Raw genomic sequence first — 14,696 nt, 5'->3', positions numbered from 1 at the left:
CATAAAGCGAGAAGACCCTTGTAGACGTAATTATCCTAACCGGCATCCTTGGTTACTTAACCAGTCGGATCGTAGAGTTACCTGTGGCCTAGTGGTCTAGGAGTCGGTGGGTCCGAGTACGCACCTCATGAGCCCCCTGCTCCTGTGCCGATACCGTAACAGTGCTACAAATTTTAGACGCTGCAAGCAGAATTGTAATGCGGTAGTTGTGCACAAAGTTGCTCTCGAGATAGAAAATGGAAACAGACAGAAATCCTCCTTTATTTTATATATTAGCGGATACATAGTACCTGTCGAGGAGAGGTGACAGGATGGTACAAGATTTGATAAATAAAATAAGCCTGTGGATGAACGGAGACGATTCCGTGATGGTTGGGCTTGAAGTGGCGTCCACCAGTATCCCGTGACAAACAGAGAAAACTACTTATGACTGGGCCAAACTACTCGTGAGAAAAAATGTAGTAATCTGAAACAAAGTTAGATGCCATGAGCAGAAAGGTCGGATATTGTTAATTACGCCGACAAAATGTGGGGACCAGGCATGAAGCAGTTGGAGAGGAGGAGAGGAGACGGGAAACAGACCATCCTTTTTTCTTTTTTTTACATTTTCTACACAGACCGTCAGTGAAAATAAAATAAAGCATCAATTCCAACGGGAGTTGGAGGGGAAGTGCATGGTGAGGATGCGAGCGAGGAAGGAAAGTTTGCCCGTCATCATGGGATATTAATTATTTACAATTTCATCTCGCTTCCACGAGTCCGATTTTCATATTGAAACGCGCGAGCAGAAGGTGGGCAGCGAGCACCGTTACGGAGAACACATCAATAAATAAGAAAACGTTGCTTTAACAAGGAAAGCAAAAAAAAAATACTAAATTCAACAAAAGTGCAACATAATAAACCAGCTCGCAATAACCTCTCTCTCCTCAAACAAGTAATCCCAAATCGAAGCGGGTGTGTGCGTCAACCAAAAGGTGGAGCAGTTACATTCTCAATGCGGAGCCGCACGACATTGAACTTTTTGATCGCCGAGGGGTTTGAGGAGGATAGTTTCATTTAACAATCTGTTTGACAAAAACAGAATCGCGTTCCGAACGTGGCACGACCGATCGATATGGCGCGCGCCCGGCTCCACAACACGAATGTGCTAGGCCATCGTATATGACGGTGTACATCCAGACCGATCACGTGCGACGTCTACAGAGATGCTCTATACTCCATGTCCAAAATGTTGTCCTCACTTGTTTTTCGGTCAGGAGGATTTGTCTTCACCATGGTACGCCAGCGGTCCTTCAGATTCACGTTGGTCCGTCCCTTAAAGTTGTACGAAGCGAGGATCGTGGTCCAGTTTCCTTGGCCGTACGTCTCCACACCTAATTTCAGCCACGTCGATTCCTCCAATGTCCAAGGCTGCCACAACGGGAGAAAACGTGTGATAATCTCGATATTTAATATTCACAGGCCTGAGATGCTACATTTTGACTTGAGAAATGGAACGCTGCCTCACATCAAATGCAACGCTGACACAGTTATGGCCTTATGGAACTGGGGCAAGGGCTGTACCATGACTAATGGCGACTTGTGAAACGAGATTCAAGACGTTAAAAAGAAACAAGTTGTTGAAAAACCAGCGTGGTTTCCAGAACCGAAGCAAACGGAAACCATGCTGCTCATCCATTAGAAATGTACAAATACCATGCAGGTTGTTGAATTTTACATCATTCCACAAAATTGTCCATACCACTACAAGTCCCTGCCGTACAATGTCTGCTGTTAGTACAAATAAGAAGAAACGTCAAGGTTTCACGGCAAAATTGAAACTGAATGTTGACAAAAAAGTGGGCTGATTTCTGGAGAAGAAGAGGATGAGAGTGATGCCGATATGGATTGCGACCAACCAGGGGTGTGTTCAGTTACCAAGCAGCAAGCTAGCGCTTTAATCCAGCCGTTCACTATCAAAGGTTTCAAATGGAGTGCTTTCCTGAGTGCTTAAGACACTTGGCGAGCACTCTACTAGAAACTTGGTAATGGAATAAAACTCCATATTACTGACTCCGAGCTGCTTCAGCTGTTTCACAGCGACACACAAAACGAGGATTTTGAGCTTTGCAGAAGATGACTTACCGGTACCTCAAATAGCTTTGGAATTGGATATCTTCTTATATATAATGGAGCAAGTGTTTGTATGTCCGCTCTTCACCCATTGGTTGGACAGCTGACCTGAAGCCACCCACAATTGTAACCTGAAATACTTAACCTAAAGTACCCAGAGGACCCAAAATACCAGCCCACCCCCTCATCTCCCTGAGGACCCAAAAGACCCCGAACACCTAAAAGACCCAAAATATTGAAAGACCCCGAAGACACAAAAGACACAAAATATTGAAAAGACCCCAAAGACCCCCAAAAAAACCAAACACCAAAAAGATCCAAAACACCTAAAAGACCAAGAATACCCCCCCAAAAAACCCAAAGACTCCAAAAACTAGAGGTTCCAGGGAACCTGAACTCAACTGGTCTATATCAATATGGTTAGAATATGCATAATAGAACCACAAACTATATAGTTTATATGTGCTAAAAAATATATGACAAAAATTGATTTTTCAATACGGCCGCCCTGCCACACCCATTTTTGGGCGTGCAACGCCCAAATGCAATCCAAAACTAGTTTATGTCTTCAAAATGCTGCATAACAAGTTTCATCAAATTAAATCAATATTTGTGACTTTTAGAGCGTAGACGTCATTGTTTACAGATGACAAACGGATGACGGACACTGGGTGTCGACAAAAACTCAGCTGGACATAGTCCAGTTGAGTTAAAAACCACGAACACCGAAAAGACCCCGAAGACCCAAAAGACCGAAAATATTCCAGAGACCCCTTGGATGCGGTGATTGGGCCTTGGAGGCCCACAACGTTTTTTTTGTTGCAAAAACTGCTGTACAATTTTTTTTTGGAATGAGCCTCATTTTCACCGACTTTCATGTTGTTACACAAAATTCAGTGGCATAAAAAAAAATCATTCAGGCTCGTGGGAAAATCTTCATTCTTCACTTACAACACGAAAATCCTGCATGAATGCAGGCCTGGGGCCTTCGAGGCCCCGCATAAATGTTGTTGTACTACTGAATGAATGAATGAATGATCGTTTTAAGGCCATTATCCCCCGCTAAAGCGGGGGTTAGCCTTGTGGGCCCCATGACAATCATGGTTCCATGTTTGAGGCAATGTTTTTATGGCCGGATGCCCTTCCTGACGCCAACACTTGGTCGCCTCTTACGATGCGCAGGGATACGGTTTACCTATTCTAAATTGGGGTACACACCAGGGATTTTTGACAGGATTTGAAGGATTTTTGACAATGTTGTGGACATATACATTCCAAATAAAAGGATCAGTGAATCATATATTTTCAGCAACTACTCCTCCATGAGCCTCAACTTTTTAGAGAAAAAGAAGTTGAAGTTGAAAGAAGTTTTTTTTTTGCCAAAAAAAAAAAAAATTATTCATTACTTGTATGGGATTCTTTTCAGTGTGTACCCCGGTTTAGAATAGGTACACTGTATCCTGCGTGTCGTAGAGGCGACTAAAAGAGTTGGCGTCAGGAAGGGCATCCGGCCATAAAACATTGCTTCAAAAATGGAACCATGACAATTACAAATACAGAGATCTGGAATCTGGTGGTGAAAGAAGGCCGCATTCCAGTGTATTGGGAACTGAGTAACCTCGTCCCTCTATACAAGGGGAAAGGTGACCCTCTGGACTGTGGCTCGTATCGAGCGATAAAGTTATTGGAGCATGGAATGAAGGTATTGGAAAGGGTGTTGGAGAGAAGGATAAGGGAGAAATTGAAGATCGATGAAATGCAGTTTGGATTTATGCCAGGAAGAGGAACGGCAGGCACGCTTGTTATTGTAAGACAGTTGCAGGAGAAGTACATGGAGAAGAGGAAGAAGTTGTTTCTTGGGTTTGTTGATCTGGAGAAAGCATTCGATATGGTTCCACGCAAAGTAGTGACATGGGCATTGAGGAAGTTAGGAATGGAGGAATGGTTGATCAGAGTAGTGATGGCAATGTACGAGAGAGCGCGCACAGCTGTAAGGATGAAGGACGGGAACAGTGGTGAGTTTCAGGTGAAGGTGGGAGTGCATCAGGGGTCGGTACTAAGTCCACTACTATTTGTAGCTGTGATGGAGGTGCTGGCTCGAAATGTAAAGGAGGGTTTACCGTGGGAGTTGTTTTATGCAGATGATCTGATGTTGATTGTGGAAAGTATGGATGGACTTAAGGAGAAGATGAACAAGTGGAAGGAATGTATGGAGGCAAAAGGTCTGAACGTGAAAATCGGAAAGACGAAGGTGATGGCAAGTCGTAAAGCATGTGGTGAGGTGGAAAGAACTGGGAAGTGGCCGTGTGCTGTGTGCAGGAAGGGTGTCGGAGTGAACTCCATTCAATGTACAATGTGCGCTGAGTGGGTTCATCAAAAATGTAGTGGTCTGAGAGGGTCATTAACCAGTGTGGCAGCTACATTCAAGTGTAAAGTGTGCACAGAGGGAGCTGCAGATGGTGGAAATGTTGAGTTGCATCTTGGAGACGGCGTGAAGCTGGCAGGTGTGAAAACATTTTGCTACCTCGGAGACATGCTGAATGGAGAAGGTGGATCAGACTCGGCAACGGTTGCTCGAATGAGATGTGCATGGAAGAAGTTTCGGGAACTGAGTGATGTGCTGACGAGGAGGGGAGTGTCGTTGAAGCTGAAGGGAAAGGTGTCTGCTGCATGTGTGAGAAATGTTATGATTTATGGGAGCGAGACATGGGTAATGAACGTAGAGCAGCAACGAAGGCTGGAATGGGTGGAAATGCGAATGGTTCGGTGGATGTGCTGAGTATCGTTGAGAGAGAGGAAGACAAATGATGAATTGTGAAAGATGATGGGAATAGAGCCTGTGATGGATGCTGTGAAGGGAAACAGGTTGAGATGGTTTGGTCATGTGTTGAGGAAGGATGAAAGTGACTGGTTGAGAAGAGTGATGGAAATGAATGTAGAAAGAAGTAGAGGACGGGGAAGACCGAGAAAGACTTGGCTAAATGTGGTGGAAGAAGAAATGCGGGCAAGGGGGTTAACAAGGGGAGATGCAGAAAATAGGGCAAAATGGAGAAGATTGTCATGGGGCCCACAAGGCTAACCCCCGCTCTAGCAGGGAAAATGGCCTTAAAATGCCCTGTTGTTGTACTTGATGGGATTCTTCCAAATAATACGATCAATGATTCACATTTTCTGTGCAAATCTGAGCAAATTTCTGAGCAAAAGACCCAGAAGACTCAAAAGACCCAGAAGATCCCAAAAGACCCAGAGGATCCCAAAAGACCCAGAGGATCCCAAAAGACCCAGAGGATCCAAAAAACCCTCAAGACCCAAAATACCCCAGACACCCCAGAGACCCAAAACACCCCAGACACCCCAGACACCCCAGACACCCCAGACACCCAAAACACCCAAAACACCCCAGACACCCCAGACACCCAAAACACCCCAGACACCCAAAACAACCCAGACACCCAAAACACCCCAGACACCCAAAACACCCCAGACACCCCAGACACCCCAGACAGCCCAGACAGCCCAGACACCCAAAACACCCAAAACACCCCAGACACCCAAAACACCCCAGACACCCAAAACACCCCAGACACCCAAAACACCCCAGACACCCAAAACACCCCAGACACCCAAAACACCCCAGACACCCAAAACACCCCAGACACCCAAAACACCCCAGACACCCAAAACACCCCAGACACCCCAGACACCCCAGACACCCAAAACACCCCAGACACCCAAAACACCCCAGACACCCAAAACACCCCAGACACCCAAAACACCCCAGACACCCCAGACACCCCAGACACCCAAAACACCCCAGACACCCAAAACACCCCAGACACCCAAAACACCCCAGACACCCAAAACACCCCAGACACCCAAAACACCCCAGACACCCAAAACACCCCAGACACCCAAAACACCCAAAACACCCCAGACACCCAAAACACCCCAGACACCCAAGACACCCAAAACACCCCAGACACCCAAAACACCCCAGACACCCAAAACACCCAAAACACCCCAGACACCCAAAACACCCCAGACACCCAAAACACCCCAGACACCCAAAACACCCCAGACACCCAAAACACCCCAGACACCCAAAACACCCCAGACACCCAAAACACCCCAGACACCCAAAACACCCCAGACACCCAAAACACCCCAGACACCCAAAACACCCCAGACACCCAAAACACCCCAGACACCCAAAACACCCCAGACACCCAAAACATCCCAGACACCCAAAACACCCAAAACACCCCAGACACCCAAAACACCCCAGACACCCAAAACACCCCAGACACCCAAAACACCCCAGACACCCAAAACACCCCAGACACCCAAAACACCCCAGACACCCAAAACACCCCAGACACCCAAAACACCCCAGACACCCAAAACACCCCAGACACCCAAAACAACCCAGACACCCAAGACACCCAAAACACCCCAGACACCCCAGACACCCAAAACACCCCAGACACCCAAAACACCCCAGACACCCAAAACACCCCAGACACCCAAAACACCCCAGACACCCAAAACACCCCAGACACCCAAAACACCCCAGACACCCAAAACACCCCAGACACCCAAAACACCCCAGACACCCAAAACACCCCAGACACCCAAAACACCCCAGACACCCAAAACACCCCAGACACCCAAAACACCCCAGACACCCAAAACACCCCAGACACCCAAAACACCCCAGACACCCAAAACACCCCAGACACCCAAAACACCCCAGACACCCAAAACACCCCAGACACCCAAAACACCCCAGACACCCAAAACACCCCAGACACCCAAAACACCCCAGACACCCAAAACACCCCAGACACCCAAAACACCCAAAACACCCCAGACACCCAAAACACCCCAGACACCCAAAACACCCCAGACACCCAAAACACCCCAGACACCCAAAACACCCCAGACACCCAAAACACCCCAGACACCCAAAACACCCCAGACACCCAAAACACCCCAGACACCCAAAACACCCCAGACACCCAAAACACCCCAGACACCCAAAACACCCCAGACACCCAAAACACCCCAGACACCCAAAACACCCCAGACACCCAAAACACCCCAGACACCCAAAACACCCCAGACACCCAAAACACCCCAGACACCCAAAACACCCCAGACACCCAAAACACCCCAGACACCCAAAACACCCCAGACACCCAAAACACCCCAGACACCCAAAACACCCCAGACACCCAAAACACCCCAGACACCCAAAACACCCCAGACACCCAAAACACCCCAGACACCCAAAACACCCCAGACACCCAAAACACCCCAGACACCCAAAACACCCAAAACACCCCAGACACCCAAAACACCCCAGACACCCAAAACACCCCAGACACCCAAAACACCCCAGACACCCAAAACACCCCAGACACCCAAAACACCCCAGACACCCAAGACACCCAAAACATCCCAGACACCCAAAACACCCCAGACACCCAAAACACCCCAGACACCCAAAACACCCCAGACACCCAAAACACCCCAGACACCCCAGACACCCAAGACACCCAAAACACCCCAGACACCCAAAACACCCCAGACACCCAAAACACCCAAAACACCCCAGACACCCAAAACACCCCAGACACCCAAAACACCCCAGACACCCAAAACACCCCAGACACCCAAAACACCCCAGACACCCAAAACACCCCAGACACCCAAAACACCCCAGACACCCAAAACACCCCAGACACCCAAAACACCCCAGACACCCCAGACACCCAAAACACCCCAGACACCCAAAACACCCCAGACACCCAAAACACCCCAGACACCCAAAACACCCAAAACACCCAAAACACCCCAGACACCCAAAACACCCCAGACACCCAAAACACCCCAGACACCCCAGACACCCCAGACACCCAAAACACCCCAGACACCCCAGACACCCAAAACACCCAAAACACCCCAGACACCCCAGACACCCCAGACACCCAAAACACCCAAAACACCCAAAACACCCAAAACACCCCAGACACACAAAACACCCCAGACACCCAAAACACCCCAGACACCCAAAACACCCCAGACACCCAAAACACCCCAGACACCCAAAACACCCCAGACACCCAAAACACCCCAGACACCCAAAACACCCCAGACACCCAAAACACCCCAGACACCCAAAACACCCCAGACACCCAAAACACCCCAGACACCCAAAACACCCCAGACACCCAAAACACCCCAGACACCCAAAACACCCAAAACACCCCAGACACCCAAAACACCCCAGACACCCAAAACACCCCAGACACCCAAAACACCCCAGACACCCAAAACACCCCAGACACCCAAAACACCCCAGACACCCCAGACACCCCAGACACCCAAAACACCCCAGACACCCCAGACACCCAAGACACCCAAAACACCCAAAACACCCCAGACACCCAAAACACCCCAGACACCCAAAACACCCCAGACACCCAAAACACCCCAGACACCCAAACACCCCAGACACCCAAACACCCCAGACACCCAAACACCCCAGACACCCAAAACACCCCAGACACCCAAAACACCCCAGACACCCAAAACACCCCAGACACCCAAAACACCCCAGACACCCACAACACCCAAAAGACCCCAGACACACAAAAGACCCCAGACACACAAAAGACCCCAGACACACAAAAGACCCCAGACACACAAAAGACCCCAGACACACAAAAGACCCCAGACACACAAAAGACCCCAGACACACAAAAGACCCCAGACACCCAAAAGACCCCAGACACCCAAAAGACCCCAGACACCCAAAAGACCCCAGACACCCAAAAGACTCCAGACACCCAAAAGACCCCAGACACCCAAAAGACCCCAGACACCCAAAAGACCCCAGACACCTAAAATACCCAAAAGATCGATCCTTGAAGACCCAAAGACTGAAAAGACCCCAAAGACCAAAAATACTCCAAAGACTGAAAAAATGTTGTGTTTGTGTGCTTCCCCTTCTCTCCCCATCTTGTCTTCCGCTCCCTCTTTTTATATATTTTGTTTGTCTGGTTGATTTGTTTGTGAAGTAAATGTTAGCTCTTTCATGAGCCTCGATTCAGTATACAACAACAACAACAACAACAACAAAAAGAAAAAAGAAAAAAAAAGACCCCAAAGACCAAAAATACTCCAACGACTGAAAAGACCCCAAAGACTGAAAAGACCCCAAAGACTGAAAAGACCCCAAAGACCCAAAAGACCCTGAAAAGGGAACCCAAACAATTTTTTTTTCTGAAAAACCATTGGCTATCATTAATCTGTTTGACTCAAATCAGTCAAATAAATTGACTTCCGCTTCCGGTCCGGTATGAAGAGGACGCAGGCGTCACATGCTCGCCGCTTCTTCGACCGGGCCACTGTCAGTTGCTTGCTTTTTTGGTGGTCGTGCGGATTTTTTTTTTGGCCATTCAGTCTGCCCTCTGCATAGCCCCGGCTCTGCTCCCTGCTTCGCCTGCCCGGCTCCTTCGCCTGCTCGCTGTTTCCTCGGGCACGCTCTCGTGGGTTGTGACCATCGTAGCGGTTTGGTGGCGGTTTCCCGCCGTGATCTAGATTTGTAGCGGTGGCGGTCGATTGCCACTGCATTTGCCGCTTTGCTGTGATCAACCTTGGCCTCGTGATCGTCTCTTTGCTCCTGCCTGCCCCTGCCCTCTGCTTGGTCCCGGCTCTGCTCCTGGCTTCACCTACCTGGCTCCTTCGTTTCCTCGGGCCCGCTCCCGTGGGTTGGGACCATTGTTTCACCTCCTCAACCTTGGCCTCGTCTCGTCTCTCCGCTCCTGCCTGGCATGGCTCTGCGGTACTCCGCCGCAAGGCTCCTTCTACTCAATACCCGCTCCACCCCATCATGCATCTCTGCCATCAAATCAAATGGACTCCTCCGACGACCCAGGTACATTCACCGTGGCTCCGGTCGTAAGTTTGTATATTTGCAATCAGGTCACTCCATCCCCGTCCTCTGGTCGGCTCAGCGCACTCCCACTCATCGTCCCAGCGCACCTGGTCACAGCAACGAACACGATCGCACCTCCTGCCTACGAACCCTGGCTAAATCACCTGAATTCATCCCTGCTGTTCAAAACAACATCAAGCTCACCCTGTTCAACACCCGGTCCCTCAACAACAAATGCCTCATCCTGAACGAATACATCCTGGATAACAAACTGGACTTTCTCTGTCTCACCGAAACCTGGCAACAACCTCTGGACTACTACACACTCAACCTCACCACACCCAATGGATATTCCTACGTCAATAAACCACGCTCGGGGGGCCGAGGTGGTGGAATTGCCGTTATCCACCATCAAGACATCAGGACCAGCCTCATCCGCATCGCCTCATCCTCATCATTTGAACACCTGGCTTTTAAACTCTCTGGTCGCACGCAGTCAGTCATGGCTGTTGTCTACCGCCCTCCCAAACCACACCCATCATTCCTGTCTGACTTCTCCTACTTTCTGACCCAGCTATGTTCCCTCTCCCCCTCAATCCTCCTCCTTGGTGATTTCAATATCCACATGGACTCCACTGACTCCACAATAACCACTGACTTCACTGATTTACTCACCTGCTTTAACCTCACTCAACATGTCGACTTTCCTACCCATATCCGTGGTCACATTTTGGACCTTGTCTGCTCCACTGGATTAAATTTGCACCATCTCTCTGGCTCCGACCTCACCCTCTCTGACCACTTAGCTATCACTATGACCATCAACATCCCCACCCCAACACCAAGACATTATCGCACTATCACCTTCCGTCAGCTAAACGCTCTTTCACCTACCTCATTCTCATCCACCCTCTCTGAAAAAATGTCCACTTCTCCCTTCGTTGACCTCCACACCCCTTCCGACCTCACTGACTACTACAACCACACTCTCTCCTCCTGCCTTGACCAGCTTGCGCCTGTAAAAACCAAAACAGTTTCTTTCACCCATTCTGCTCCCTGGTTTACCCCTGAACTCCGCCTGATGAAAACTCGTGCTTGCCAACTTGAAAGACTCCGCAATAAAACAGGTCTCACAGTTCACTCCCAAGCCTACAAGGACCACCTACAACACTACAAAGATGCCCTCTCCCGCGCCCGCTCCGCCTACTACTCTCAAATTATCCACTCTGGCTCCGGAAACCCAAAAGCACTCTTCTCGACAATAAACAAACTCCTCCGCCCCCTGAACACCACCACCCAGTCATTCACAGTGGACAACTGCATCTCCTTCCTCTCTTTCTTCCAACGCAAAATTGACAACATCTACAACAGCTTGACCACCGCCGCACCCGCTCCCCCTCCAACCACCTGCCCCCCCTTGTCCTGCCATCCCCTGTCTCGGTTCTCCCCAATCTCCCCTACTGACCTCATAGGAATGAAAACTGCCACCTGCACTCTTGACCCCATCCCCTCCAGCTTTGTCAAGGCCCCCCTCCCTGCTCTCTCTCCACTTACCATTGCAACAATAAACTCCTCCCTGTCTACAGGCATCGTCCCACCTTCCCTCAAAATTGCTGCTGTTACCCCCATTCTAGAAAAACCTGGTCTAAACCCTGACACCCTAAACAACTTCAGACCCATCTCCAACCTACCCTTTCTGTCAAATGTTTTGGAACGCGCTGTAGCCACTCAACTCAAACATCACCTCTCTGCCAATAACCTGTATGAAACATTCCAATCCGGATTCCGCTCCAACCACAGTACTGAAACTGCTCTCCTCAAAATCACCAACGACCTTCTCCTCTCCTCTGACGCTGGCAACCTCAACATTCTCGTCCTCCTCGACCTCAGCGCTGCCTTTGACACCATCGATCACACCATCCTCCTCACCCGACTTGAATCCACCTTTGACGTTACTGGCACTGCCCTCTCTTGGATTAAATCATACCTCTCTGACAGACGCCAGTTCATCTCCATCAATAACTGCAAATTCCCCACTGCTCCCCTCCCCCAAGGTGTCCCCCAAGGTTCAGTTCTTGGCCCCCTCCTCTTCATCCTTTACCTGTCCCCCCTCGGTCACTTGATCCGCCGTCATGGTCTCCAATTCCACTGCTTCGCCGATGACATCCAGCTTTTCATCTCCACCAAGTCCGTCTCCACCGACACCCACTCTATCCTGACAAACTGCATCACTGAAATAAAATCCTGGCTTCAAATCAACTTCCTCAAGCTTAACTGTGATAAATCTGAAATAATCATCATTGGCCCAAAAACGCTCACAAAATCCACCCATAACTTTGCCCTCAACATCGACGGTATCCCAGTATCCACCTCCCCTCACATCCGGAATCTTGGCGTCATCTTTGACCAAACCCTCTCCTTCGACAAATACACTAAACAGATCACAAAGTCAGCCTTCTTTCACCTGAAAAACATTGCCCGTCTCCGCTCATCCCTCTCCTCCACGGCTGCAGAAACCCTCATCCACGCCTTCATCACCTCCCGTCTGGACTACTGCAATAGCCTCCTCTATGGTTCACCCTCAAAAATCACCAATAAACTCCAATACATTCAGCACTCCGCTGCCCGTCTACTCACCCATTCCCGGACCCGTGACAACATCACCCCCGTCCTTTACAAGCTTCACTGGCTCCCCATCCCCCAGAGAATCCAGTACAAAATCCTCCTCTTGACATACAAAGCCCTCCATAACCTGGCCCCATCCTACCTGGCTGACCTTCTCTCCAGACACACTCCCACCCGCAACCTCCGCTCTGCTGGTACCAACCTCCTGACCCCCCCCCCATCCGGACCAAATTCAGATCCTGGGGGGACAGGGCCTTCTCCATCGCTGCTCCCACCCTCTGGAACTCACTACCTCACACCATCAGAGACTCCTCCTCACTCACCACATTCAAAACATCACTAAAGACCCACCTGTTCAACACTGCATTCAACATTCAACCCACAGCATTTAACCCCTGACTATCTCTTCTCCTTCTCCCTCCTTTTGCTTTAAATATTTCCCTTTTGATTCTTGTCTTTTTGCAATTGTGGTTTTCATGTATTGTTATGCATTATATTTTCCACTCTGTCAAAGCGCCTTTGGGCTACTTGAAAAGCGCTATACAAAATAAATGAATTATTATTATTATTATTAATCACGGTCTAATTTGAAGGGAATTTTTTTTTTTTGCCAATCACAAAGTGCCGAAAAAATCCCAGACTGTTGATTTTCGAGTTTGCCAGTGACGTCACATTGTGAACTCACTGTGATCCTGCCAGCGACGGTACATAGAGAAATGGTGCAATGCGAGCTTGGATTCCGATACTGATTGGGGATGATGGAGGGGGGGAGGAGGGGCTGTGGGTATTGTTAGCTAGGGTGACGGTTGATAGGGGATTGTGAGGGGATGTTGGAGCAGAGTTGGTCTTATGTTGGTCTTACATGGACCAACTTCTATCCACTCATCCCAACTCTCTCTTCCTCATATGTGGTGACTTCAATTGTCATCATGCCACCTGGTTGGGTGTGGGTTCCTCTCTCACCAGTCATGGCACCTCAGCAAAGGACTTCTGTGACTCACTGGGATTGACACAATCTGTCAATTTCCCGACCCGGATCTCAGCCAATGGAGTATCTTCTCTTCTAGACTTGGTTATGACTAACTTCCCTGCTAATGTCTGCTGCTCTTCTTCTGCTCCAATCGGTTCTTCTGATCATGTGCTTGTCAAAGTGGACATCTCTCTGGCCATTCTCAGAGAGCCTCCTCAGCGTCGACGAGTCTGGCATTTCACTCAGGCCGACTGGGACGGTCTTCAAGCAGCCATCAATCGTCTGGATTGGTCTCCCATCTCCACTGCCTCTGACATCAATTCTTCCTGGGAATTCTTCCAAAGCAAACTGATCTCTCTCATGCACAGATTTATCCCATCTCGCCTTCAGTTGTCTTACCCTTCCTCCCGTCCATGGTACACTGAATCTTGTGGTGAGGCAGTTGCCCTGAAACAACTTGCCTTTGCCTCTTGGAAGGCTAATCCAACTGAAGGAAATCTCAGTTCCTTCCACCAAGCTCGGAACAAGTGTGTGTCTACCCTCAGGAGTGCCAGGAAGCACTATCTCTCCTCACTCAAGAATGAACTCTCAAACCTGTCTCCTTCCTCCAAATCCTGGTGGCGTCTGGTCAAATCCGTTTCTGGTGTTTGTTCCCCCTCCATCCCCTCCCTTACCTAAAATGGCCACACAGTTGACATCGCACGTGACAAAGCCGAATGCCTCAACTCTGTGTTTGCCTCAAAATCCTTAGTCCCAAACCCATCTCTCTCTGTTCCCACCTTTCCCAGTCGAACCAAACTGCTCCTGGACTCTGTGACCTTCTCTCCTGACAAGGTGGAGGAGTTTTTGTCAAACCTCGACTCTGATTCTGCAACTGGACCAGATGGCATCAGCCCACGGGTCCTAAAATCCTGCTCTGCCGCTCTATCTCACCCTCTCTCTGTTCTTTTCACCCTATCTTTTGCTCAAGGTCATCTGCCAGCATCCTGGAAATCAGCAAACATTACCGCTTTACACAAAAAAGGTGCAAAAACAGATCCTTGCAAC

At 49.3% G+C, this 14,696-nt stretch overlaps 1 protein-coding gene across 2 annotated transcripts in view; it reads right to left on the bottom strand.

Moving 5' to 3' along the window:
- Window positions 1-237: 237 nt before the first annotated feature.
- The window catches only part of LOC137427435 (telomeric repeat-binding factor 2), a 35,293-nt gene continuing 20,834 nt past the window's right edge, over window positions 238-14,696 (bottom strand). For both annotated transcript variants that reach the window (XM_068116937.2, XM_068116935.2), the window contains exon 11: window positions 238-1,410. In XM_068116937.2, the coding sequence (XP_067973038.2) occupies window positions 1,198-1,410 (213 nt within the window). In that variant the 3' untranslated portion in view covers window positions 238-1,197. The remainder of the gene's footprint in view (window positions 1,411-14,696) is intronic.

The sequence above is a fragment of the Myxine glutinosa genome, chromosome 5 (genome assembly GCF_964187855.1).
Source record: "Myxine glutinosa chromosome 5, kmMyxGlut1.1, whole genome shotgun sequence".
NCBI lineage: Eukaryota > Metazoa > Chordata > Myxini > Myxiniformes > Myxinidae > Myxine > Myxine glutinosa.
This window is presented reverse-complemented; position numbering and strand designations above follow the sequence as displayed.